At 37.1% G+C, this 26,654-nt stretch overlaps 1 protein-coding gene across 14 annotated transcripts in view; it reads left to right on the top strand.

The window, feature by feature from the left end:
* Positions 1–26,654, top strand: part of GPHN (gephyrin) — a 625,991-nt gene that overhangs the window by 375,431 nt on the left and 223,906 nt on the right. For 8 of the 14 annotated variants that reach the window (XM_038544964.1, XM_038544965.1, XM_038544967.1 and 5 more), the window contains 3 exons: positions 14,643–14,709; positions 20,637–20,909; positions 22,425–22,532. In XM_038544964.1, the coding sequence (XP_038400892.1) occupies positions 14,643–14,709; positions 20,637–20,909; positions 22,425–22,532 (448 nt within the window). The remainder of the gene's footprint in view (positions 1–14,642; positions 14,710–20,636; positions 20,910–22,424; positions 22,533–26,654) is intronic. The other 6 variants (XM_038544969.1, XM_038544977.1, XM_038544971.1 and 3 more) reach the window with 1 other exon arrangement.

Below are 26,654 nucleotides of genomic sequence, written 5' to 3' on the forward strand. Positions count from 1 at the left end.
TAGCAAACCAAACCCTGTAATTTAAAATCATTCACTATAATCAAGTGGGGTTTTTTCCCAGGTATACAAGAGTGATTCGATATTCTCAAATCAGTCAACATGATACATTTCATTAGGAAGAGAAAGGATAAAAACCATTTAATCATCTCAATAGATGTATAAAAAGCATTTGATAAAGTACAACATCCATTCATATTTATAGGGAACATAACAAAGATGATATATGAAACCCCACAGCTAAAATCGTAGTTAATAGTGAAAAACAGAGCGTTTCTTCTAAGATCAAGAACAAGACAAAGATGTCCACTCTTGTCACTTTTAATCAACCTAGTATTGGAAGTCCTAGCCACAGCAATTACACAAGAAAAAGATATGAAAGACATCCAAATTAGTAAGGAAAAAATAAAACTTTCACTATTAGCAGGTGTCATGATGCTACATATAGAAAACCCTAAAGAGGGGCAGCCTGGGTGGCTCAACAGTTTAGCACCACCTTTGGCCCAGGGCGTGATCCTGGAAACACGGGATCGAGTCCCACGTCGGGCTCCATGCATGGAGCCTGCTTCTCCCTCTGCCTGTGTCTCTGCTTCTCCTCTCTCTCTCGAAAAATAATTAATAAATAAATAAATAAATAAATAAATAAATAAATAAATAAATCTTGAAAGAAAGAAAGAAAGAAAGAAAGAAAGAAAGAAAGAAAGAAAGAAAGAAAGAAAACCCTAAAGACTCCACCAAAAAACTGCTGGAGGGATACCTGGGTGGCTCAGTGGTTGAGCATCTGCCTTCAGCTCAGGGTGTGATCCCGGGTCTGGGGATCAAGTCCCACATTGGGCTCCCTGCAGGAACCTGCTTCTCCCTCTGCCTATGTCATTGCCTTTCTGTCCCTGTCCCTCATGAATAAATAAATTTTTTTTAAAAAAATTGCTGGAACCGATTAACGAATTCAGTAAAAACACTGGATACAAGATTTAGATACAAAAATCTTCCTATACACTAATAATGAAGTGGCAGAAAGAAAACAGTTCCATTTACAATTGCACCAAAAAACAATAGGATACCTAGAAATAAACCTAACCAAAGAGTTGAAAAACCTTAAACTCAAAACTTTATACATTCATGAAAGAAATTGCAGATGACACAAACAAATATAAAGATGTTCCATACTTATGGGTTGGGAGAACCAATAGTGTTAAAATGTCCATATTACCCAAAGTAGTCTTAGATTTAATGCAATTCAGGGCGTGATCCTGGAGACCTGAGATTGAGTCCCACATCAGGCTCCCTGCATGGATCCTGCTTCTCCCTCTGCCTTTGTCTCTGCCTCTCTGCCTCTGTGTCTCTCATGAATAAATAAATAAAATCTTTAAAAAAAAAAAAAAGATTAATGCAATCCCATCAAAGTACTAACAACATTTTTTCAACAAAACTGGAACAAGTAATCTTGTAATTTATATGAAATCACAAAAGCCCCTGAATAGCCAAAACCTTCTTTAAAAAGAAGAATAAAACAGGAGGTTTCACAATCCTGGACTTCAGAATATACTACAGATTATAGCAATCAAAACAAATGTGGTACTGAGACAAAAACAGACACCTAGATCAATGGAACAGAATTAGAGGGCCCAGAAATAAAGCCATGCTTTTGTGTCAATTTGTCTACAACAAAGGAGGCAATAATATACAATGGGTAAAAGCATATTCTCTTTAACAAATGGTATTGGAAAAACTGAACAACTACACTGAAAACTCAAAACTATTAGAATCCTAAAGAGCTTCATAAGATGATGAGTGTGGGACCTCACCCCCATAGTTTGTGATTCAGTAGATCAAAAGCAGTGAGGAGAGGAGAGGGGCAGTATGAGAGATTTTGCATGTCTAACAAATCACCAAATGATGATGCATATGTTGCTGGTCCAGAAACTACACTTTGGAAATTACTGCTTAGATGAATCCCAAGAGACACTCAAAGACACATTATAATTAAACTGTCAAAAATTAAAAATAACAATAGAAAAAAATACTTTTTATATACAGGGAACTTTATAAGATACCAGTAGATTTTTTAGCAGAAATTTTGCAGGCCAGAGAGAGTGACACAAAATATGCAAGGAAAGAGAGAGAGACAGAGAGAGAGAGAGAAAAGAAAGAAAGAAGGAAAGAAAGAACCCTGCCAAACAAGAATCCTTTATCCAACAAAGTTGTCCTTCAGAATTGAAGGAGAGAGAAAGAGTTTTCCATACAAGCAAAAGCTAAAGAGTTCAGCACTGCTAGACTGGCCTTACAAGAATTGTCAAAGGGGCTTCTTTCAGCTGAAACAAAAGGGCAATAATTCATAACAGGAAAATAAATGAAAATATAAATCTCATTCATAAAAGCAAATATGTAGTTGAATTTAGCATAGTCTAATGTAATTGTGGTGGGTTGATCCCTTTTATATCTAATGTGAAAATTAAAAGACAAAAGTATTGGAGCACTTGGGGGGCTCAGTCAGTTAAGCATCTGCCTTCGGCTCAGGTCATGATCCCAGGGTCCTGGAATTGAGCCCTGCTGAGGAGGGAGCCTGCTTCTCCTTCTCCCTCTGCCTTCCACACCACTCCCCCTGCTTGTGCTCACTCGCTCCCTCCCTCTCTTCTCTCTCTCAAGTAAATAAGCAAAATCTTTTTAAAAAGATAGAAATATTAAAAATAATTCTAACTATAGTAACTTGTTAATGAATATACAAGTTAGGGATGCCTGGGTGGTTCAGCAGTTGAACTTCTGCCTTCGGCTCAGGGCATGATCTGGAGTCCCGGGATTGAGTCCCACATCGGGCTCTCTGCATGGAGCCTGCTTCTCCCTCTGCCTGTGTCTCTGTCTCTCTCTGTGTCTCTCATGAATAAATAAATAAAATCTTTTTAAAAAATAAAAGAACATACAAGTTAAAAAGATGTAAATTGTGACATCAAAAAACAAAACATGGTGGAGGGAGTAAAAATACAGAATTTTGGAATGTGTTCAAACTTAGGTCGTTATTAACTTAAATCAGCCGTTATAGATATGTGTTATGTAAGCCTCATGGTAACCATAAAGCAAAAATTGATAGGAGACACACAAAAGATAAACAGAAAGGAATCCAAACACACCATTACAGAAAGCCATCAAATTACAAAAGAAGGGAGCAAGAGAAGAATCAAAGGTATTACAAGACAACCAGAAAACAATTTACAAAATTATACCAAGTCCACACCTATTAATAATTTCTTTAAATGTAAATGGACTAAGGTCTCCAAAACAGAGTGTTTAAGGGATAATAAAAACAAGGCTCCACTATATGGTGCCTACAGGAGATTCACTTCAGATATAAGGACACATGTATATTGAAAATGAAAGGAGGGAAAAAAAATTTTCAAATGGAAAACCAAAGAAAGCTGGGGTACTATGCTTATATCAAACAAAATAGACTTCAAGAAAAAGGCTGAAATAAGATACAAAAGGAAGTCATTGTATAATAATAAAGGGGTCATTCCAACAAGAGGATATAACAGGGCAGCCCCGGTGGTGCAACAGTTTGGCGCTGCCTGCAGCCTGGAGTGTGATCCTGGAGACCCGGGATCGAGTCCCACATCGGGCTCCCTGCATAGAGCCTGCTTCTCCCTCTGTCTGTGTCTCTGCCCCTCTCTCTGTGCCTATGAATAAATAAATAAAATCTTTAAAAAGAAAAAGAAAGAGGATATAACATTTGTTAATACTTAAGCACTAAACATAAGAGCAACCTAAATATGTAAAGCAAATATTAACAGACCTAAAGGGAAAAATATCAATGCAATAATAGTAGGAGATTTCAGTACCCCACTTTCATCAATGAATAGATCATCCAAACAAAAAATCAATAAGAAAACATTGAACTTAAATGACACTTTACATCAAATAGACTTAACAGACACTTCTAGAACTTTTCTTCCAAAAGTGGCAGAGTATACATTCTTCTCAAACACACTGGTCCATTCTCCATGATATGTATCATGACATCATGGTATATAATAGATCATATATTAGTCCACAATGCAATTTTTAATAAATTTAATTAGATTTAAATCATATCAACTATCGTTTCTAGAAATGAAACTAGAAATCAGTTACAAGAAGAAAACTGGAAAAATCACAAATATATGGAGATTCAACCAATGGGTGAAAAAACAAAAGCAAAATCAAGAAACATCTTGGGAAAAATGAAAATGGCAATATAGCATACTTAAAACCTAAGAGATGAAGCAAAAGCAATCTAAGAGGGAAGTTCATAGCAATAAATACCAACAACTTTAGGCCATAACTAAACTTTATAGCTCAAGTTACTAAAGCCCATGGTTATTAGAAGGAAGGAGATAAAGAACAGAGCAGAAACAAAGGTAGTAGAGACTTAAAAAACAACAGAAAATATCAATGACATAAAGAGCTGATACTTTGAAAAGATTAAAAAATGGATTCACAAAAAAATAATAAAAGAGGACTCAACTAAATAAAATCATTTATAAAAGAGGAAACATTAGAATTGATGCTACAGAAATACAGAGGTCATAAGACACTACTGTGATCAATTCTATAAGACATGGATAAATTCCTAGAAACATACAATTTTCCATGACTTAGTCATGAAATAGAAAATCTGAGCAGACCAATTACCAGTAGGAAAATTGAATCAGTCATTTGAAACCTTCAGATATAAGGACACATGTATATTGAAAATGAAAGGAGGAAAAAAAAATTTTCTTTTTTTTTTTTTTTTTTTCTTTTTTTTTTTTTTTTTTTTCTTTTTTTTTTTTTATTGGTGTTCAATTTACTAACATACAGAATAACACCCAGTGCCCGTCACCCATTCACTCCCACCCCCCGCCCTCCTCCCCTTCTACCACCCCTAGTTCGTTTCCCAGAGTTAGCAGTCTTTATGTTCTGTCTCCCTTTCTGATATTTCCCACACATTTCTTCTCCCTTCCCTTATTTTCCCTTTCACTATTATTTATATTCCCCAAATGAATGAGAACATATAATGTTTGTCCTTCTCCGACTGACTTACTTCACTCAGCATAATACCCTCCAGTTCCATCCACGTTGAAGCAAATGGTGGGTATTTGTCATTTCTAATAGCTGAGTAATATTCCATTGTATACATAAACCACATCTTCTTTATCCATTCATCTTTCGTTGGACACCGAGGCTCCTTCCACAGTTTGGCTATCGTGGCCATTGCTGCTAGAAACATCGGGGTGCAGGTGTCCCAGCGTTTCATTGCATTTGTATCTTTGGGGTAAATCCCCAACAGTGCAATTGCTGGGTCGTAGGGCAGGTCTATTTTTAACTCTTTGAGGAACCTCCACACAGTTTTCAACAGTGGCTGCACCAGTTCACATTCCCACCAACAGTGTAAGAGGGTTCCCTTTTCTCCACATCCTCTCCAACATTTGTTGTTTCCTGCCTTGTTAATTTTTCCCATTCTCACTGGTGTGAGGTGGTATCTCATTGTGGTTTTGATTTGTATTTCCCTGATGGCAAGTGATGCAGAGCATTTTCTCATGTGCATGTTGGCCATGTCTATGTCTTCTTCTGTGAGATTTCTGTTCATGTCTTTTGCCCATTTCATGATTGGATTGTTTGTTTCTTTGGTGTTGAGTTTAATAAGTTCTTTATAGATCTTGGAAACTAGCCCTTTATCTGATATGTCATTTGCAAATATCTTCTCCCATTCTGTAGGTTGTCTTTGAGTTTTGTTGACTGTATCCTTTGCTGTGCAAAAGCTTCTTATCTTGATGAAGTCCCAATAGTTCATTTTTGCTTTTGTTTCTTTTGCCTTCGTGGATGTATCTTGCAAGAAGTTACTATGGCCGAGTTCAAAAAGGGTGTTGCCTGTGTTCTTCTCTAGGATTTTGATGGACTCTTGTCTCACATTTAGATCTTTCATCCATTTTGAGTTTATCTTGGTGTATGGTGAAAGAGAGTGGTCTAGTTTCATTCTTCTGCATGTGGATGTCCAATTTTCCCAGCACCATTTATTGAAGAGACTGTCTTTCTTCCAATGGATAGTCTTTCCTCCTTTATCGAATATTAGTTGCCCATAAAGTTCAGGGTCCACTTCTGGATTCTCTATTCTGTTCCACTGATCTATGCGTCTGTTTTTGTGCCAGTACCACACTGTCTTGATGACCACAGCTTTGTAGTACAACCTGAAATCTGGCATTGTGATGCCCCCAGATATGGTTTTCTTTTTTAAAATTCCCCTGGCTATTCGGGGTCTTTTCTGATTCCACACAAATCTTAAAATAATTTGTTCTAACTCTCTGAAGAAAGTCCATGGTATTTTGATAGGGATTGCATTAAACGTGTATATTGCCCTGGGTAACATTGACATTTTCACAATATTAATTCTGCCAATCCATGAGCATGGAATATTTTTCCATCTCTTTGTGTCTTCCTCAATTTCTTTCAGAAGTGTTCTATAGTTTTGAGGGTATAGATCCTTTACATCTTTGGTGAGGTTTATTCCTAGGTATCTTATGCTTTTGGGTGCAATTGTAAATGGGATTGACTCCTTAATTTCTCTTTCTTCAGTCTCATTGTTAGTGTATAGAAATGCCACTGACTTCTGGGCATTGATTTTGTATCCTGCCACGCTACCGAATTGCTGTATGAGTTCTAGCAATCTTGGGGTGGAGACTTTTGGGTTTTCTATGTAGAGTATCATGTCATCGGCGAAGAGGGAGAGTTTGACTTCTTCTTTGCCAATTTGAATGCCTTTAATGTCTTTTTGTTGTCTGATTGCTGAGGCTAGGACTTCCAGTACTATGTTGAATAGCAGTGGTGAGAGTGGACATCCCTGTCTTGTTCCTGATCTTAGGGGAAAGGCTCCCAGTGCTTCCCCATTGAGAATGATATTTGCTGTGGGCTTTTCATAGATGGCTTTTAAGATGTCGAGGAATGTTCCCTCTATCCCTACACTCTGAAGAGTTTTGATCAGGAATGGATGCTGTATTTTGTCAAATGCTTTCTCTGCATCCAATGAGAGGATCATATGGTTCTTGGTTTTTCTCTTGCTGATATGATGAATCACATTGATTGTTTTACGGGTGTTGAACCAGCCTTGTGTCCCAGGGATAAATCCTACTTGGTCATGGTGAATAATTTTCTTAATGTACTGTTGGATCCTATTGGCCAGTATCTTGTTGAGAATTTTTGCATCCATGTTCATCAGGGATATTGGTCTGTAATTCTCCTTTTTGGCGGGGTCTTTGTCTGGCTTTGGAATTAAGGTGATGCTGGCTTCATAGAACGAATTTGGAAGTACTCCATCTCTTTCTATCTTTCCAAACAGCTTTAGGAGAATAGGTATGATTTCTTCTTTAAACGTTTGATAAAATTCTCCTGGGAAGCCATCTGGCCCTGGACTCTTGTGTCTTGGGAGGTTTTTGATGACTGCTTCAATTTCCTCCCTGGTTATTGGCCTGTTCAGGTTTTCTATTTCTTCCTGTTCCAGTTTTGGTAGTTTGTGGCTTTCCAGGAATGCGTCCATTTCTTCTAGTTTGCCTAATTTATTGGCGTATAGCTGTTCATAATATGTTTTTAAAATCGTTTGTATTTCCTTGGTGTTGGTAGTGATCTCTCCTTTCTCATTCATGATTTTATTAATTTGAGTCTTCTCTCTCTTCTTTTTAATAAGGCTGGCTAATGGTTTATCTATCTTATTAATTCTTTCAAAGAACCAACTCCTGGTTCTGTTGATCTGTTCCACAGTTCTTCTGGTCTCGATTTCGTTGAGTTCTGCTCGAATCTTTATTAGCTCCCTTCTTCTCTTGGGTGTAGGATCTATTTGCTGTTTTTTCTCTAGCTCCTTTATGTGTAAGGTTAGCTTTTGTATTTGAGTTCTTTCCAGTTTTTGAATGGATGCTTGTATTGCGATGTATTTCCCCCTTAGGACTGCTTTTGCTGCATCCCAAAGATTTTGAACGGTTGTATCTTCATTCTCATTAGTTTCCATGAATCTTTTTAATTCTTCCTTAATTTCCTGGTTGACCCTTTTATCTTTTAGCAGGATGGTCCTTAACCTCCATGTGTTTGAGGTCCTTCCAAACTTCTTGTTGTGATTTAGTTCTAATTTCAAGGCATTATGGTCCGAGAATATGCAGGGGACAATCCCAATCTTTTGGTATCGGTTCAGACCCGATTTGTGACCCAATATGTGGTCTATTCTGGAGAAAGTTCCATGTGCGCTTGAGAAGAATGTGTATTCAGTTGAGTTTGGATGTAAAGTTCTGTAGATATCTGTGAAATCCATCTGGTCCAGTGTATCATTTAAAGCTCTCGTTTCTTTGGAGATGTTTTGCTTAGAAGACCTATCAAGTATAGAAAGAGCTAGATTGAAGTCACCAAGTATAAGTGTATTATTATCTAAGTATTTCTTCACTTTGGTTAATAATTGATTTATATATTTGGCAGCTCCCACATTCGGAGCATATATATTGAGGATTGTTAAGTCCTCTTGTTGAATAGATCCTTTAAGTATGATATAGTGTCCCTCTTCATCTCTCACTACAGTCTTTGGGGTAAATTTTAGTTTATCTGATATAAGGATGGCTACCCCTGCTTTCTTTTGAGGACCATTCGAATGGTAAATGGTTCTCCAACCTTTTATTTTCAGGCTGTAGGTGTCCTTCTGTCTAAAATGAGTCTCTTGTAGACAGCAAATAGATGGGTCCTGCTTTTTTATCCAGTCTGAAACCCTGCGCCTTTTGATGGGGTCATTAAGCCCGTTCACATTCAGAGTTACTATTGAGAGATATGAGTTTAGTGTCATCATGATATCTATTCAGTCTTTGTTTTTGTGGACTGTTCCACTGAACTTCTTCTTAAAGGGGAATTTTAAGAGGCCCCCTTAAAATTTCTTGCAGAGCTGGTTTGGAGGTCACATATTCTTTTAGTTGCTGCCTGTCTTGGAAGCTCTTTATCTCTCCTTCCATTTTGAATGAGAGCCTTGCTGGATAAAGTATTCTTGGTTGCATGTTCTTTTCATTTAGGACCCTGAATATATCCTGCCAGCCCTTTCTGGCCTGCCAGGTCTCTGTGGAGAGGTCTGCTGTTACCCTAATACTCCTCCCCATAAAAGTCAGGGATTTCTTGTCTCTTGCTGCTTTAAGGATCTTCTCCTTATCTTTGGAATTTGCAAGCTTCACAATTAAATGTCGAGGTGTTGAACGGTTTTTATTGATTTTAGGGGGGGATCTCTCTATTTCCTGGATCTGAATGCCTGTTTCCCTTCCCAGATTAGGAAAGTTTTCAGCTAGAATTTGTTCAAATACATATTCTGGCCCTCTGTCCCTTTCGGCGCCCTCGGGAACCCCAATTAAACGTAGGTTTTTCTTCCTCAGGCTGTCGTTTATTTCCCTTAATCTATCTTCATGGTCTTTTAATTGTTTGTCTCTTTTTTCCTCAGTTTCCCTCTTTGCTGTCAACTTGTCTTCTAGGTCACTCACTCGTTCTTCCACCTCGTTAACCCTCGTCGTTAGGACTTCTAGTTTGGATTGCATCTCATTCAATTGGTTTTTAATTTCTGCCTGATTAGCTCTAAATTCTGCAGTCATGAAGTCTCTTGAGTCCTTTATACTTTTTTCTAGAGCCACCAGTAGCTGTATAATAGTGCTTCTGAATTGGCTTTCTGACATTGAATTGTAATCCAGATTTTGTAACTCTGTGGGAGAGAGGACTGTTTCTGATTCTTTCTTTTGAGGTGAGGTTTTCCTTCTAGTCATTTTGCTCAGTGCAGAGTGGCCAAAAGCAAGTTGTATTGGGAAAAAGAGAAAAAGAGAGGAGAGAAAGAAGGAAAGAAAAGAGAAAGAGAAAAAAAAAGGGAAGAAAAAGAAAAAAAAAAACGAAAAAAAAAAAAGAAGAAAAAGAGAAAGAAAAAGAAAGGAGAAAAAAAGGGGGTGGGGGAAGGAAACAAATCAAAAAGCAAAACAAAACAAAAACAAAAACAAAAACAAAAACAAAAACAAACAAACAAACAAAAGAACCACCGGGGAGTATCTTCTGATTCTGTGTTCTTTAAGTCCCTTGGCTTCTCCTGGAAGTTGTCCGTCCAGCTGGTGTTCTGGGGGAGGGGCCTGTTGTGCTGATTTTCAGGTGTTAGCAGTTGGGGGAGCTGCTGTGCCCCTGCCTGGTGCAGGGCTCGGTGGGGGTTGTTTACCCCGTGAGGCCGCAGGAGGAACAGCCCCAGTGGCGGGGCAGCTCTGGAAACCTGGAGTCAGCTCCGGCAGGAACTCCGTCTGCAGGGCCTGGAGGCTCCGGGGCGGGGCCGCTGATCTGCTCAGCTGGGGCAGGAGCGTCCTTGCTGTCCTGGGCCCTCCCGGCCTCTGCCTGTCCCGGGGGAGGCGGGATCCTGGGCTGTGTCCCGGCGCCCTGTGCTCCGGAGCCTGCGCTGGTGGATTCGCGCTCCCGGGCCGCGCAACCCCCTCCGCGGAGCTGCCGCCCGAGCCCCTCCGAGCTGCTCCTGGAACCGCGCAGCCCCCACCGCACGGAGCCTCTTCTTCTGCCCGAGCCCCTCCGAGCTGCTCCCGGGGCCCCGCAGCCCCCTCCGCGGAGCCGCCGCCCGAGCCCCTTCAGCTGCTCCGGGTCCCGCCGGGTCCCGCCGTGCGCGCTGCAGCCCTTAGGGAGCTCGGCGCACTCTCCTGGGCGCGCAGTTGCTGTTACTGTCCCCGGGAGCCCGAGGGCATCCTCGCCCTCCTGGGTCCTGCTCCAACTCCCCGCGAGCCCCTTTCCCCCGGGAAGGTCGGTGCAGCTCCTGCTCCTCCGGGACGGGGCTCTCCCGTCCTGGGGACACTCGCCCCGGCCTCAGCCCGGCTCCTCGCGGGGCCCCTCCCCCTTGGAGGCCTTTTGTTCCTTTATTTCTTTTTCCCCGTGGAAAAAAAAAATTTTCAAATGGAAAACCAAAGAAAGCTGGGGTTCACTGACCCAATTCAATGACCATATGGCTTCACTAGTGAATTTTATGAAACCATTAAAGTAGAATTAATACTAATCTTTCTCAGACTCTTCCAAAATATAGAAGAGGAGGGAACACTTCCAAACTCATTTTATAAGATCAGCATTACCCTGATAGCAAAACCAGAGAAGAAAACTACAGGAAAAGAAAAATACAGGTCAATATCCCTAATGAATAAATGTAAAATTCCTCAACAAAAATTAGTGAACTGAGTACAACAGTACATTAAAAGAACCATGATGAAGTAGGATTTTTCCCCCAGGGTTACAATGATTTATCAACCACAGATCAATTGATGTGATAGACCACAATAACAAAATAAAGCATAAAAAGAAAATCACATAATCCTCTCAACAGATGCAGAAAAAGCATTTGAAAAATTTAACATCCATTCATGATGAAAACTCTCAACAATATGGATATAGAAGAAAGGTACCTGAATACAATAATATACATGGCAAGTCCACAGCTAACATCATACTCAATGCTGAAAAACTGAAAGCTTTCTCTCTAAGATCGGAACAAAACAAGGATGCCTACTCTCACCATTTTTATTCAACCATAGCACCGGAAGTCCTAGCCAGAGCAATTTGGCAAGAAAAAAAATAAAGTCATCCAAATCAGAAAAGAAATAAAACTATCTATTTGCAGATTGCATGCTTCTATATGTAAAAAAAAAAAAACCTAAGGATTCCACCAAAATAAACTATTAAAACTAATAAACCAATTAGTAAAGTTGCAGGATACAAAACCAATATATAAAAATCAGTTGCATTTCTATGCACTAATATTGAGAGAAATTAAGAAAATCCCATTAATAATTGCATCAAAAAGAATATAATACCTAGGAATAAAATTAACCAAGGATGTGAAAATCTTACACACTGAAAACTGCAAGACATTGAAAAAAAAAAGGAAGACACAAATAAATAGATATTTCATGGTCATGGATTAAAATAATTAATATTGTTATAATGTCCATTTTGCCTAAAGCAATCTACAGATCCAGTACAATTCCTATCAAAATTCCAATGGCATTTTTTACAGAAATAGAACATTCATTCCTAATGAAAACACAGAGGACCCCAAATGTTCAGAGCATCTTGAGAAAAGTGAACAGAACTGAAGACATCACACTTCCTGATCAAATTTATTACAAAGCTGTAGTAATCAAAGCAATATGGTACTGGCATAAAAACAGAAGATCAGTGGAACAAAATAGAGTAGCCATAAATAAACCCACGCATATATGGTCAATCGAACTTACAACAAGGAAACAAAGAATATACAATGGGGAAAGGATATTTGTCTTCAATAAATAGAGGGAAAACTGGACAGTTACATGAACAAGAATGAAATAGGACCACTGTCTTAAACTATAGAAAAAACTCAATATAAAGACTTGAATGTAAGACTACTTAAAACCATAGAGCTCCTGGAATAAAACATAGAGAATAAGCTTCTAGACATAATTCTTGGCAGTGTTTTTCTGGATTTGACTCCAAAAGCAAGGGCAACAAAAGCAAAAATAAATGGGACTATGTCATTCTAAAAACCTGTGCAACCAAGGAAGTCATCAACAAAATGAAAAGGCAACCTATGGAATGGAAGAAAATATTCACAAATTATATATCTGATAAGAAGTTATTATCCAAAACATATAAAGAACTCATAAAACTCAGTAGAAAAAAATCCAATAAAAAAAATGAGCAAAGAATCTAAATAGACATTTTTCCAAATAATAAGACATCTAAATGGCAAACAGGTACATGAAAAGATGCTTAATATCACTAATCATCAGGGAAATGGAAATCAAAATCACAACGGGATACCACTTTACATTTGTTAGAATGGCTATTACAAAAAGATGAGATAAGACGTAAAGTTAGTGGGAATGTAAATTGGTTCAGCCACTATGAAACGCCACTATTTCAAAAGATTTTGAAAGTTGCTCAAAAATTTAAAAATAGAACCACTACATGATCCAGCATTTCCATCTGGTACCTACCAAAAGAAATGAAATCACTATCTTGGAAAGGTGTCTGCACCCCCATGTTCATTGTAGAATTATTTGTAATAGCCAAGACATGGAACAACCTATATTTACTGACAGATGAATGGATAAAGAAATTGTGGTATGCATGTACAATGGAGTATTACTGAACCATAAAAATAAAGGTTATTCTGCCACTTGCACCAACATAGATGGACCTGAGTGCATTATGTGAAGTAAAATAAGTTAGAGAAAGATAAACACTTTATAATCTCACATATATGAGATAAATAAATCTTGAGGATGTAATGTCGGTATGGTTACTATAGTTAATACTGCTGTATTGTATATTTGAAAGTTTCTAAGAAAGTAGATTATGAGAGCTCTCTTTACAAGAAAAAATACTTAGTAGCTGTGTAGTGATGGATATTAACGAAACTTACTGTGGTAATCTTTTCACAATATATACACAAGGGACACCTGGGTGGCTCAGTGGTTGAGCATCTGCCTTTGGCTCAGGGCATGATCCCAGGGTTCTGGGATCAAATCCCACATGGGGCTCACCACAGGGAGCCTGCTTCTTCCTCTGCTTATGTGTCTGCCTTTGTGTGTCTCTCATGAATAAATAAATAAAATCTTTAAATATACATATGTGTGTATCACATCATTTTTTACATCTAAAATTAATGCAATGTTATTTGTCAATTATATCTCAATTTAAAAGAATATGGAAATTTTAAAATAAATAGCTATTGACTCTTTGTGAATAGGACACAAGAAAAAACAATAAAATGTAAGACAATTTTAGATTATTTCACAGTGAATGTAGTTAAAGAGTAAATTCATTTTCCCCTCAAACTTCTGTTTTGGGGAAAGATTCTTACATGACTTTTAAAATCTGTTGTAAAATTTTAGAAATAAACTAATCTATTGTTTTCAGATGATGAAAATGAGATGTTACCAGGTAAAGTAACCCAGCCAATTATTGGCAGAGCATGATTCCAACTCTTATATGAAATCCAGGCCTTCAACTCTTGAATCCTAACTTCCAGTGCTTTTCCATTGTTTATGTTTCTTATCTAGTTACTTAGCTTAAAAGTGGCTTGGAAATTTACAGTGATCTCTGAAAGTCCTTTCTACTTTAACTTGCCCATGTTTTTCAATTGATCCATCAGCAGCTGAGTTCCCAACTGCCATTCATTTGTGAGAAACTTTATTTTACTTTAAGACTTACACCCTTTTCTAAGAAACAAGAGCACCAATGTGAGTCTCACTTCTTGAGTGCTTTTTGTGTTAGACTTTTGAACATAAATATTTCTGTGCTAAACATTTTTAACACATTTCTCTTATTGAAATCTTAGAATTGTGTGAGATATAAAGAATGTTAGAGAAAGAAGATATTTTGGCCATTATTTCTTTAAATTGGCTAATTTATTCTGATTTTATGTTCAGTACATTTTTCCAATCTATCACACTATTATTGTAAAAACTTCAGCCAAAGGGCCCAATTTGTATAGCAATTGGTGAATCTCTAGTTGTGATAATTTTTTCTAAAACAGTTGTTCACAATGATTGAACTTGTTCTTAAATGTATTTAAACCAATCATTCCCTGCAATTTAGTATTCATCCATTTTCTCTTTCCTTTTCAGGCCTGTATGTGGAATCAGAGGGAAAACTCTCATAATTAACCTGCCAGGTAGCAAGAAAGGATCTCAGGTAAGCAACCTTGAAATTTATATGATTTAGTGTCAAGTTTTAGCCAACTTCAAAAGTTAGCCCACAAAAAACTTGGAGCACTCCATGAGACTGCCCTCACTTCTGACACCAGTTGCAATTCAGTGCATTCCCAAAACCTCCCTCAGTTGCAATAATTCACTAAAAAGACTCACCAAAAGATATGGTGATAGATATACTGACGGTTATGGTTTATGACACAGAAAAGATACACATTAAAAGTAACCAAGAGTAGAAGACAGGTACCGAATGCAGACCTTCTGTTATCCTCTCCCTGTAGAATCATGAATGCATTACTCTCTTGGCATCAGTGTATAACAGCACAGGAAGTATTGCCAATCAGGAAAGCTCCAAGCCTTTGGTGTTTAGAGTTTTACTGGGGCTCATCATGTACTACCCATAATGCTGACCTTTAGTCTCTAGCCCTTTCCAAAGGTTAGACTATTTCCTTTAGTCTCCAGCATCTTCCAGAGGCAAAATTGATAAAAAATGCCCAAAGCCCTTTTCATAAATCACACTGTTACAATGTCTGGTGGCCAAAGTTCCCAGGTAACAAAGACACTCCTGTCACATCCCAGTAACTGAGCGCAAAAGCCAGACTCTCGTGGGGTAAAGTTAATTCATTACACAAGCTACTTCCTGGCTTTTGGCCAAGGCTCTCTTACAGAAAAATGATTGTATTTTTCTGGCTGGGCATCTATTATGTACTATAGCATTTATATTACAGATATAGCAACATTATCAGTGTGAATATGTCTGAGATTTGGAGGAGCCAGTGTGGGATAGGGATAAATTTAAGAAATAGCTAATTTATCCTCTAAAACCTTTACACACATTTCATATTTTTTGCTAATATATTAATTTTTTACCTTGATCTGCTACTGTTTGTATCCTCTGATACACTTGCTCAGAACTGTTTACCACAGACATTAGCTGTCCTGTTCAGGCCAGTCATTTTCTATTGGTATTACATTTTGAGGGGGATTTAACTCAATTTCCCAATACATATGACTATCAATGTCAGTATTTATAATCTTATTAGCAATGCCAGTATTATAACATTTCACAGTGAAGTTGTAGATATAACTTGAAATAGGAGTTAAAAGATAACTGGCACACTACTGGAGTTCTATACAGACATTAACAGTTAGCCTAGCCTATTATCATATCATATGATCAAAATGTCTCCCAGAGCTATGCTACTTAGGTTTACAGGCTTGTCAGGTTCCCAAAGCAGTAGTCTCAGCAACATACAGCTTTAACCTTTCTGGCATATGTTATAACTGAGCTAAGAAACAATATCCTCTCTTGTTCTAAGGATTTTAAGTTACCTATATATTGGTTCTCCTTCATTGCATAACCCATTTATTCATTCCTTTACCTCCAGCTACCATTCCTCCTTCTCTTCATTTATACTCAGACTTTTCCTCTTAAAATCTCTTAATGTGACTGTTGATTTGGCCACTGTGCTGGTCCAGATTTCCACCAGTAATACTCATTTAACAAGTGCCACCAACTTTTCCTTTTCCAATCATACAAGATAGGGTTTCATAAGTACAGAACTAGTGAGCAATCTCAAACACCAGTCAATATAACTGCATTCAGTATCAATCCCAATTTGGCCAGATGGAGTCAGGCATAATCTACCCCATCAGGCCCTTAGGAACTCTGACATAAAGGTTTAAAGGTACAGTTAATAGTTTCTGCTTAAGAATCATCCTGCTTCTGGCATGCACAGTTGCAGCCCTGATCCTAGTGCAACAGCATCAGGTAAAAAAAAAAAAAAAAAAAAAAAAAAAGACTTTGATGTGATGTGATGAAAGAAAAAGTATAGTCCTAAGAAAAAAGTGTAGTCAGACCAGCATCTGCCCCAGTCAACTCTTCCCTAGAAGAGTTGAGGACTATATGTATTTATTTAGTAGGGACCCTGTTTTCGCCTCCCTCATGTTGAATGTGACCACACACTGATGAGAGCATATAAGCCATGTTCTCCTTTTTTAGACAACAAATGTTTCCATAGCCCATTCCAATTTTCTATCAAATCATTGCTCTGTATATGAAAGTGTGTACCTTGGTCTAAAAAAATGTGATTGCAGTCATTGGTACAATATTTTCTGTTCTAGTCCTTTTATAGTACACTGAGTATTTGCATCTGCCATTGGGTAAGCAAAGCCCAGTCCGGAGTAAATGTATATTCCTGTTAGGATTCATTTGTAGCCTCAAGGGACTAGCAGCACCAGTCCAACTTGCTAGCTATGTGCAGGACTTTCCCCTATGGAATCTGCTGCCTAACTTTCTGCTGTCTGTCTTTTTTGTTAGCAGACAGAACAGTTCTCATGGGCATTTTGTGCCTCAGAGGCTGCAAGAAGACTTATCGATTCAACCCATATCTGCATTGTTACAGTCCCCCATTGCCAACTCATCTCATGGACCCACGTGCCATGTCAAGCATGCATACTGGGATATCTGCTCACCAGTTCCAATTAGCTTCCAATTCTGAACGGGGGTTCTTCTGACAGGCATTGATGTATCTTATTTTAATATACCCCTTATATTCCCAGAGTGATTTCCATAGGCCATGCCCCATACAAGCATCCATTTAATAGTCAAATTTTCCTTTGTCCTTCTGCCTGACCATATTGCCAGGTCACTGGACACTTCCTATGAGTTGGTTAAAACCCAAACATAAGGGCAAACATCATGCAGTTCAGCCTATCGAGCTGATTTGTTTTTACCTTCTTCAATCAGAGTGGCGGCCTTCCAATCAGGATGCTGTCCCTTCACCTTGGAATTGCCATCCATAAATCAAGCAGCTCTTTGTTGATCAATAGAAAGCTGTTTATAGGGCACCGCCCAAGTGGCCCAAGTGGCCATAGGATCCAGCAGCTCCTCAGGTGGTTCCGAAGTCGGCCCTAGGTGAAAAGAGGCTACCTGCTCGTGAGTACCTCCTTGCATTCTCCTGGTAGCATGATCCTATATGCACCATTTCCATTTTATTATGGAACTCTCCTGGGCATTGCCTTCTCCATTAGAGCATTTCTCTGATATTGCCCAAAACATTATGGATATTTCAGGTTTCAAGATTATTTTATGTTCTTCAGTCATAAGGGCAGTCTCAATTAAAGTCCAATAGCAAGCTAGTAATTGTCTCTCAAATGGGAAATTTCTGGCCCAAAGTCCCAGCAGTTGTTGCTATGTGGCACTCACAGATTTTTTCCAGAAACCCAATTTGCCCTTCACACAGGGCTGTTGTACAGCATATTAATGACCTATGTGTAGACTCAGGCAATCTTATTTGTTCCCCCTTAGTATGTACATTATATATTGGTGGAAGAGCAGATTTATATGCTTTCTGTTTTACAATACTAGGTAGAGGAAGAATTATCCAGTCAAACACAATATCCATCCCCATAATACATTCAGGTGTAAAGGAGACTGACCACTTCATATAAAGTTCACTGTCCAGACATTCTAATTGTCACCCCAACTGTAATTCTATCAACTGTTATATCCCTGTATGCTTCCAATCTAACTGTACCTCTCATTAGAACTTCAAGAGGTAAAAGAAAAAAAAAAAAAGAAAGAAAGAAAGAACTTCAAGAGGTATTAGAATGATAGTACATGGTGGGTCCCATGTTGAGGAATCCCAGAAAAGTATCTTCTCCATCCCATGACCATTCTGTCCATTTATGTGTATATGTATGGCCTTGGATTTCTAAACCTGGGTTGGACCAAGGAATTTTCAGACTCCTTTGTCAGGCCTTCTCTTGATTAGATTATGGGACCATCACTTAAGGTGATTCAAGGTGGTTTCTTTTAGTTATCTTTGCCTCCTAGCTTTTAAAATTCCTTCAAACTAGGATAAATAGATTCTTTAGGACCCTTAATGGTTGGGAGACCATTGCTCCCATAATGTTGCTACATTAACACCTTTCTTTTGCCCACAACAGTGCTCACTTTATTCATCCACTTCTTAGTAATCATTTAAATACTTCTGCCCTGATAGGACAAGTCCCTTGAATCTCTCATTTCTCTTTCCCCACTGTTTTATGAATAAGTCTAACTTTATTTACTTTGTATTGCTTCAGCATAACACTTTTCTTTGGAAGCAGCTCAGGAGCTAGCAGCTATATGTTAAATCAGCCAAAATCTAAGCTTGGTGTAGCCTCAGGATATACCCCAGCATTCTTCCTTTTGTTTAGCTAGTGCAAATAGCAATCACCAAAAGATTGTAAATTTACCTTATTTTTTTATGCATCCAATGACACAACTCCTTAAAAATTAGATCTTTCATTTCAAAATTCTAATGCTAACTTTTATCTCCAGTAACTAATCACAGCACAGCTATAATTCCATACTGTAAGTGATCCTGTGTTTATCCAGGCTCTACAGATTCATCATCCCCACCCTCTTCATTTCTTTGCCCAGATCATGTTTCATGATCACATGAGTCAGGATCTTTCTAGTGAGTCGCACTTCTAACACCAACTGTAAGGAGTTCGGGCTAACTGCAAAAGTTAGCCAACTGCAAAAGTTAGCCAACTATAAACTTGGAGCACTCCACAAGACTTCCCTCATTTCTGATACCAATTTACAATTCAGTGGGTTTCTAAAATCACCCTCAATTTTAATAATTAACTAGAAGGACTCACAAAACTCACTGAAAGCTGCTATACTCACAGTTATGGTGTATTGCAGGGAAAGAATACAGACTGAAATCAATCAAGAGAAGTAGTACATAGGGCAAATCCTAAGAGATACCAAACAAGGAACTTCGGTCATCCTCTCCCATGGAGCCACGGACCACATTACCTCTTCTTGGCCATAAAGGAGACAATACACACAGAGTATCACTAACTAGGCACACTCACCTTTGCCTTTGATGTCCAGAGTTCTTATTAGGACTGATCACATATTACCCACATGGTTGACCTTTAGTCTAACCATCCCAGAGGGGAAATTTATGCCTTTAGTCTCCATTCCTTCCAGAGGCAAAACTAATATCATGTTTCCCAAAGTCCTCATAATAATCCTTATTGTTAGATTGTCCAGTGGCCAAATCTCCCAGGCAAACAAAGACACTCCTCTTAGGCAAGACCAGAAACTAGAGTTCACTTCCCAAAAGCTGAAAGTAAAGGCAGAGCTCTAGGTCGAGATTAAATTCTTTGCTATATAATCTTTATCACTAAAATGATTGAGCCATACAAAGAGAAGTCAAAAGATTAGGTACCCTTACTAATTCCCATAATCCTCTGTAAATTTTAAGATACTTCTCTACATCTTAAATTTTAAGGTAAGTTACTATAAATGTAAAAGAAAAAGGCCTTTTCCCAAACACATTCCCCAAACATCTGGCCTGTGTTCTGAATTTAAAGTTCTCACCTATTCTCTTTTGCTAACACATTATAGGTAATGATGGGCACTTGAGCAGGAAACTATATTGATTTTTAGGCAGTGCTCTGTACAAACATATCTATTTTTACATATTGCACAATGTTACCTAGCTGTACTTTATGATAATAATCAGAACTTTAGCTCTATGAATAAAATAAATCAGTCCTCAATATGTTTGTTAATTCTAGTGTTCTGCTCTAACTAGGAAGATAAAAACTGTTTCCTGCCTTTTCCATAATGCATCTTTGAAACCCAAAGTTGTATAGAAATTTTACCATAAAAAAAATATTGTAAAAGTATGTAGTTTTCCAGTTTACAGGGAATACTATGTACTGTATTTACTTCATATTTCACACTGCAAAGATAATATTTTCAATATGATTCATTCTTATAGAATGAATAGCAGAGATAGATGGAGAGATAGATACAAAATCACAAATAAGCTTGATTGTTACCATTTTATATGCCTATAAAAGTACTTTATCTTCATTTCTTTTTCTTCCTCTTGCATACAGGAATGCTTTCAGTTTATACTGCCAGCTCTACCTCATGCCATTGACCTTTTACGTGATGCCATTGTAAAAGTAAAGGAAGTGCATGATGAACTTGAAGATTTACCTTCCCCACCACCACCTCTTTCCCCTCCTCCCACAACTAGCCCCCATAAACAGACAGAAGACAAAGGGGTTCAATGTGAGGAAGAGGAAGAAGAGAAGAAAGACAGTGGTGTTGCTTCAACAGAAGACAGTTCTTCATCACATATAACTGCAGCAGCCATTGCTGCCAAGGTAAGCTTGCTGACTGAGACCCAAAGATCCAAAGGAACCATAGGTAAATGTACTGACTTCATCCCTCTTTCCATCCCATTTTTTCATAAACTCAGTACCTCTTCAGGGCATCCTTTAAAAAGAACCAGGATATTCATGATGCTCCACAGCTATGTTCCCTTCATAATATAGAGTCCTTGAAAGCATTAAACTTTATTCTCAGTTCTGAGACATTAAAGATACTGCTATTACCTATTGAAGTAATAGGCAAATAGATAAAATATGAGATTTAAGAGTTCTTTGGAAATGTCATTTTTGTTGTCATATTAAATATACAATGTTTATATTTAAAACACAAAATATTCACATTCATAAAGGAACAGCAAACTAAAGGTAAGAGAACTTACATTGATTCAAAAAATTAGTTCAGAAAGATTAGTATTTTTTTTAAAGACAAGATTTTTCAGCAATTAACACTTATTTAAATGTTTCTTGACCTAAATTATCCTAGTGGTATAGAGAGGAAATAGATATAATGTATTTGCATCTTTTATTCAATAAAGTAATAAATATTATTAGAATATTACCAAAGTATTATAGATTCTCTTTGGACAATTTTGGCAGTAAATAGAGTACCACAAGGTAATTGCATAAATTTAGTCATCTTAGTCATAGAACATCATTTACATTATTATGCATACCTAGTATAATCCACCCAGTATGCTTTAAAATCTTCAGAAAATAACGTATCACTTCTGGGAATAATGATTGTTCATTGATCAAAAGTACAATATTGAAAACCTAAACTTATTCTATAAAGGGATTCCTAGAGTTATCATCTTGATATATTGACTATGAGCATAGCTTGAGGCAGTTTTTGACAACACATAGATTAGAAAGGATCATAGAGATCTTTTTAAGGTGTCCATTTAGACAACCAGTAGGTAGTTCTTTCACCGAAGACCAAATGATTTTGTCTCCAGATCTGTTCTGTTATCCATTAAGTCCTTACTTAAGGCTAGTAAGTATTTAAGTTGTATGTGATTTTTTGCCTTGTTTTGTTTTGTTTTGTTTTTATGGAACTGATTGGTTAAATAGGCATATTTTTAAATCATTATATCTTCTTACTCTTTTATTATTAATTAAAAGAGTAAAAAGTACCATCAATTTCAACCTTAAGAAAAAGCTTACAACATTTGAAGGCTAATAAGTATTTAAGTTGTATGTGATTTTTGTCTTGTTTTGTTTTATTTTGTTTTTATGGAACTGATTGGTTAAATAGGTACTTTTTAAATCATTAAATCTTCTTACTCTTTTATTATTAATTAAAAGAGTAAAATTTACCATCAATTTCAATCTTAAGAAAAAGCTTACGACGTTTGAGGTCTAACTGGATATTGTCATTCTACATTTGAAAATTTTGGACATTTCATCGTTTCATTTCATTCATCACCCTTTTCCTTTCCAGTCATTTTGCTTGTATAGTTTCATGTTTTCCTGTCACTATATTCATAGTTGTTATGTGTTGTGCATTAGAAGCATCCATTCTACACCAGTCCAGCTGTTATCATGGCACACGGTGAGCAGCCCATTCCTGGTCTCATCAATTATTCCCATCATGCAACAGGCAGTGCAGATGAACGGGTAAGACAATAGGCTTTTGCTTTGATGGTTTTGCAAGCATACCGTCTACCTCCTATCCTTGGAGATAGGCTATAACATATTATGGAAGATATGCTTTATTCTGAAGGATCTTCAGCATGCTTTTTTTCAGTGTGAGTGCCATTGAGCATAACCAAGGAACTTAATTAATAGAGTTTCTCCTGTGCCTGAAATACTCTAATATCATCAAGATTCTGTCATATGTGACAGTGAGCTTTTATCACAGGACTTCAAGAAATTCATTGCTTGGAAGGTATTTTTTTCTTTCCACAATTTTATCATATACCTTTAGATTAATTACCTAGCTTAATTAAGATAAGCTGGTAAAAGGATCACTTTAAGCTTTAAAATATAAACAAATTGGTCAGACTCATTTAATTTCTATTAACTTTTCATTTTGCCTCATGAGTTTTCATCATCTTCTCTTTTCCTTCAATATAGTCTCAGTGAAACCATTTAGAGAGTTGAGTCTTGATATAGTTTCTGAGATTATGAATCTTTAGATAAAAACTTGTAAGGATACATATCACTTGTTTTAGTCACTGGCTGAATGATAGTTTGTAAAAAGTTCCAGGTTAGAAAAGATTAAACTGATAAGTATAACTGACTAAACAGTAATAATTTAGACAATGGATGCCAAAAAATCTCAGTCCTTAATATGGATATAAAATGAGAGGCAATGGGGTGCCTGCGTGGCTCAGTTGATTAAGCTTCTGCTTTCAGCTCAGGTCATGATTCCCAGACTCCTGAGATCAAGCCCCACATCAGACTCTCTGCTCAAAAGAGTCTGCTTTTCCCTCTTCCTCTGCCCCTGCTCCTGCTCTCTCTGTCTCTGACTCTCTCTCATCTACTCTCTCTTATAAAAAAATAAAATCTTTAAAATAAAATAAAGTGAGAGGCAAAAAGAAGAAAAAGAAACAAGTGAAATTTGGCTTAAAATCCTTAGAGAGATCCAATTTAAAAATGTACAAAAGATATGAGTAGACATTTCTCTAAAGACATCCAGATGGCCAACAGACACGTGAAAAGATGATCAACATCATTCATCATTAGGGGAATCCAAGTCAAAACTACAATGAGATATCACCTCACACCTATCAGTATGGTTAAAATCAATAACACAAGAAACAAGAAGTCTTGACAAGGATGTGGAGAAATAGGAACCCTCATACACTATTGGTGGGAATGTAAACTGGTACAGCCACTCTGTAAGGCAATATGGAGGTTTCTCAAAAAGCTAAAAATAGAATTACCCTACAATCCAGGATTGTGCTACTGAGTATTTACCCCCAAACTACAAAAATACTAATTCAAAGGGAGACATGCACCGCTATGTTTATATTTATAGCAGCATTATTTACAATAGCCAAATAATGGAAGCAGCCCAGATGTCCATCAATTGATGAATGTATAAAGACGATGTGGTATGTATACACACACACACACACACACACACACACACACACGGAATATTATTTAGTCATGATAAAGAATGACATCTTGCCATTTGCAATGATATGGATGGAGCTAGAGAATATAATGTTAAGCGAAATAAGTTAGATAAATACCATATAATTTCATTCACATGTGGAATTGGAAACAAAACAAATGAGCAAAGGAAAAAAAAGAGTTCAATTGGCTTTTGGGATTTACCTATGATTGCAACAATAAGATACCTGTGGGCTTAGCAAGTGCTTACAAATAAGCTCCTTCAGCAATGTGGTTTACCTGGTCCTATCAGTTGAATTCATTTGGTGTCTTGGTAGATGGTCTCTGAAACTGTTAATAATTTTTGAAGGTAAAATCATAACTTTATTACCAATACTAAATGAATACATATCCAAGGTGTTATTTCATACATTAATTATTGAGGGAACCAGAAAGTTATTACAACTGCTTCACAGGAAAGTTCAAACACAAATATATAAGCACTAAGAACATGAAAATGAATTTACAAATAGATGCAACATTTAGGAGGCGCCTGGGTGGGTGGCTTAGTTGGTTGAGCATCTGCCTTCAGCTCAGGTCATGATCCCAGGGTTCTGAATTCGACCCTTACATCAGGCTCCCTGCTCTTCAGGGAGCCTGCCTCTCCTTCTGCTTCTCTCTCTCTCTCTCTGTCTCTCTCTGTCTCATAAATAAATTTTTTTAAATCTTTCAAAAAAAGATGCAACATTTAGTCATTATCTGCAAAGCAGATAATGCAAAGCAGCCCATTGCACTTCTATTGGACAAAAGAATCATTTGGATACAAACCATTTGTACATTACTATCAGTTTTTTGCAAGTTGGAGTTGTAAAGTATCTGAAAGACAATAGACAGTGAAGATAATCCAGAATGGTCCCCTACACAGGACACCTGATACTTTTTGTCTTGATAAAATTTTTCCGGTCATATGAAAGGAATACAAAGTGCATGGATGTTTTCAAAACACAAGTAAAATTTTTGCTCAAAATGTCCATGTGCTTTTAAAAAAAAAATGTTGATTTTCTCAAAATGTGAATTTAAAAAGTCAAGAAGTTTCTGTAACACTACTGTAGTTGTTAGTTAAAGGATGACTTGGTAGGATGCCAATTGTTTTTTCCTAGCATTGACCTTTGAGTAATATTGTAGCCCGATTATGTGTGTATGTATTGAGAAATAGTAGTAATTATTTGACCTAATAAATAGATGTTCTTACAAGTTTTTCATGAAGCTAACTAACTATTATTATCAGTAAAATAAGTAAGAAGCCTTATTAAAATAAGCTACAAAGACCTTTTTCAAATATGGGAAGCAATATGCATTGTACCTTACAAAACAGCATTAACTTTGGCATCAGATATTTTTAGTTCTGTCAGCTCTATGACATTGGGGTAGTACTTTTTTATTTCTAAGCTGCAGTCTTCTCTAAAATAGAAATAATAATACCAACTTTGTTACTACTTAATGGCTAAGTTATGGATATTCACATAGGAAAATGGATATAAAAGCACTTAACACAGTATCTGTATAAAAGTAAATATTTGTTATTTTAGGAGGTTGATCACCTCACTGATTCTAACTCAACTTTCAGATAATACTTATACAATTCTCCATTCATACTTCCTCTTTCTTTGCCCGATTGAACAATCCTTTCTTTCTCCTTATTCAACGTTTAGGCATCCTATAAGGCCTAACTCTGTGGTTATTACATTTTTATAAGTTGTTACCTCCTTTGGAAATGTAGTTAATGCCACTGCCCCTCTCTAAAGGCTCATACACACAATTGTTGAGTTTAGTTGCAAGGCCTATCCCTTAGTTTAAGTATTCTTGTGCCACAAGAAACAACAGATGTTGGCAAGGATATGGAGAAAAGGGAACCTTCCTGCACTAATGATGGGAATTCAAACTGGTTCAGCCACTCTGGAAAACAGTATGGAGGTTCCTCAAAAAGTTAAAAATAGAACTGCTGTACAATCCAGCAAATGCTTTACTAGGTATTTATCCAAAGAATTTAGCAATATTGATTTAAAGTTATACTTGCACCCCAGTCTTTAAAGCAGCAATTATCTACAATAGCCAAACTACGGAAACAGCCCAAGTTTCCATTGGCTAATGAATGGATCAAGAAATATACATACACACACACACATATAATGGACTATAACCCATAAAAAAAAAGAATGAAATCTTGCCATTTTCAATGACATGGATGGAGCTAGAGAGTATAATGCTAAACTAAATAAGTCAGAGAAAGACAAATACCCATATGATTTCACTCATATGTGGAGTTTAAGAAACAAAACAAATGAGCAAAGGGGAGAAAAAAAGAGAGAGGCAAACCAAGAACAGATTCTTAACTATAAAGAACAAACTGATGGTTAACAAAGGGGAGGTAAGTGGGGGGATGGAGGAAATAGGGGGTGGGATTAAGAAGTGCACTTATGAGGAACATTGAGTGCTATATGGAAGTGTTGAATCACTGTCTTGTACATCTGAAATGAATGTTACACTGTATATTAGCTAACCAGAATTTAAATAAAAATTAAAAATTAAAAAAAATTTTTTAAATGTATTGTGCTAGGTAAAGTCCAGTCTCCTCCCTAAAGCCTTTCATAAATCCAATCTCTATTTATCTTTCCT

The sequence above is a fragment of the Canis lupus genome, chromosome 8 (assembly GCF_011100685.1).
Source record: "Canis lupus familiaris isolate Mischka breed German Shepherd chromosome 8, alternate assembly UU_Cfam_GSD_1.0, whole genome shotgun sequence".
Classification (NCBI taxonomy): domain Eukaryota; kingdom Metazoa; phylum Chordata; class Mammalia; order Carnivora; family Canidae; genus Canis; species Canis lupus.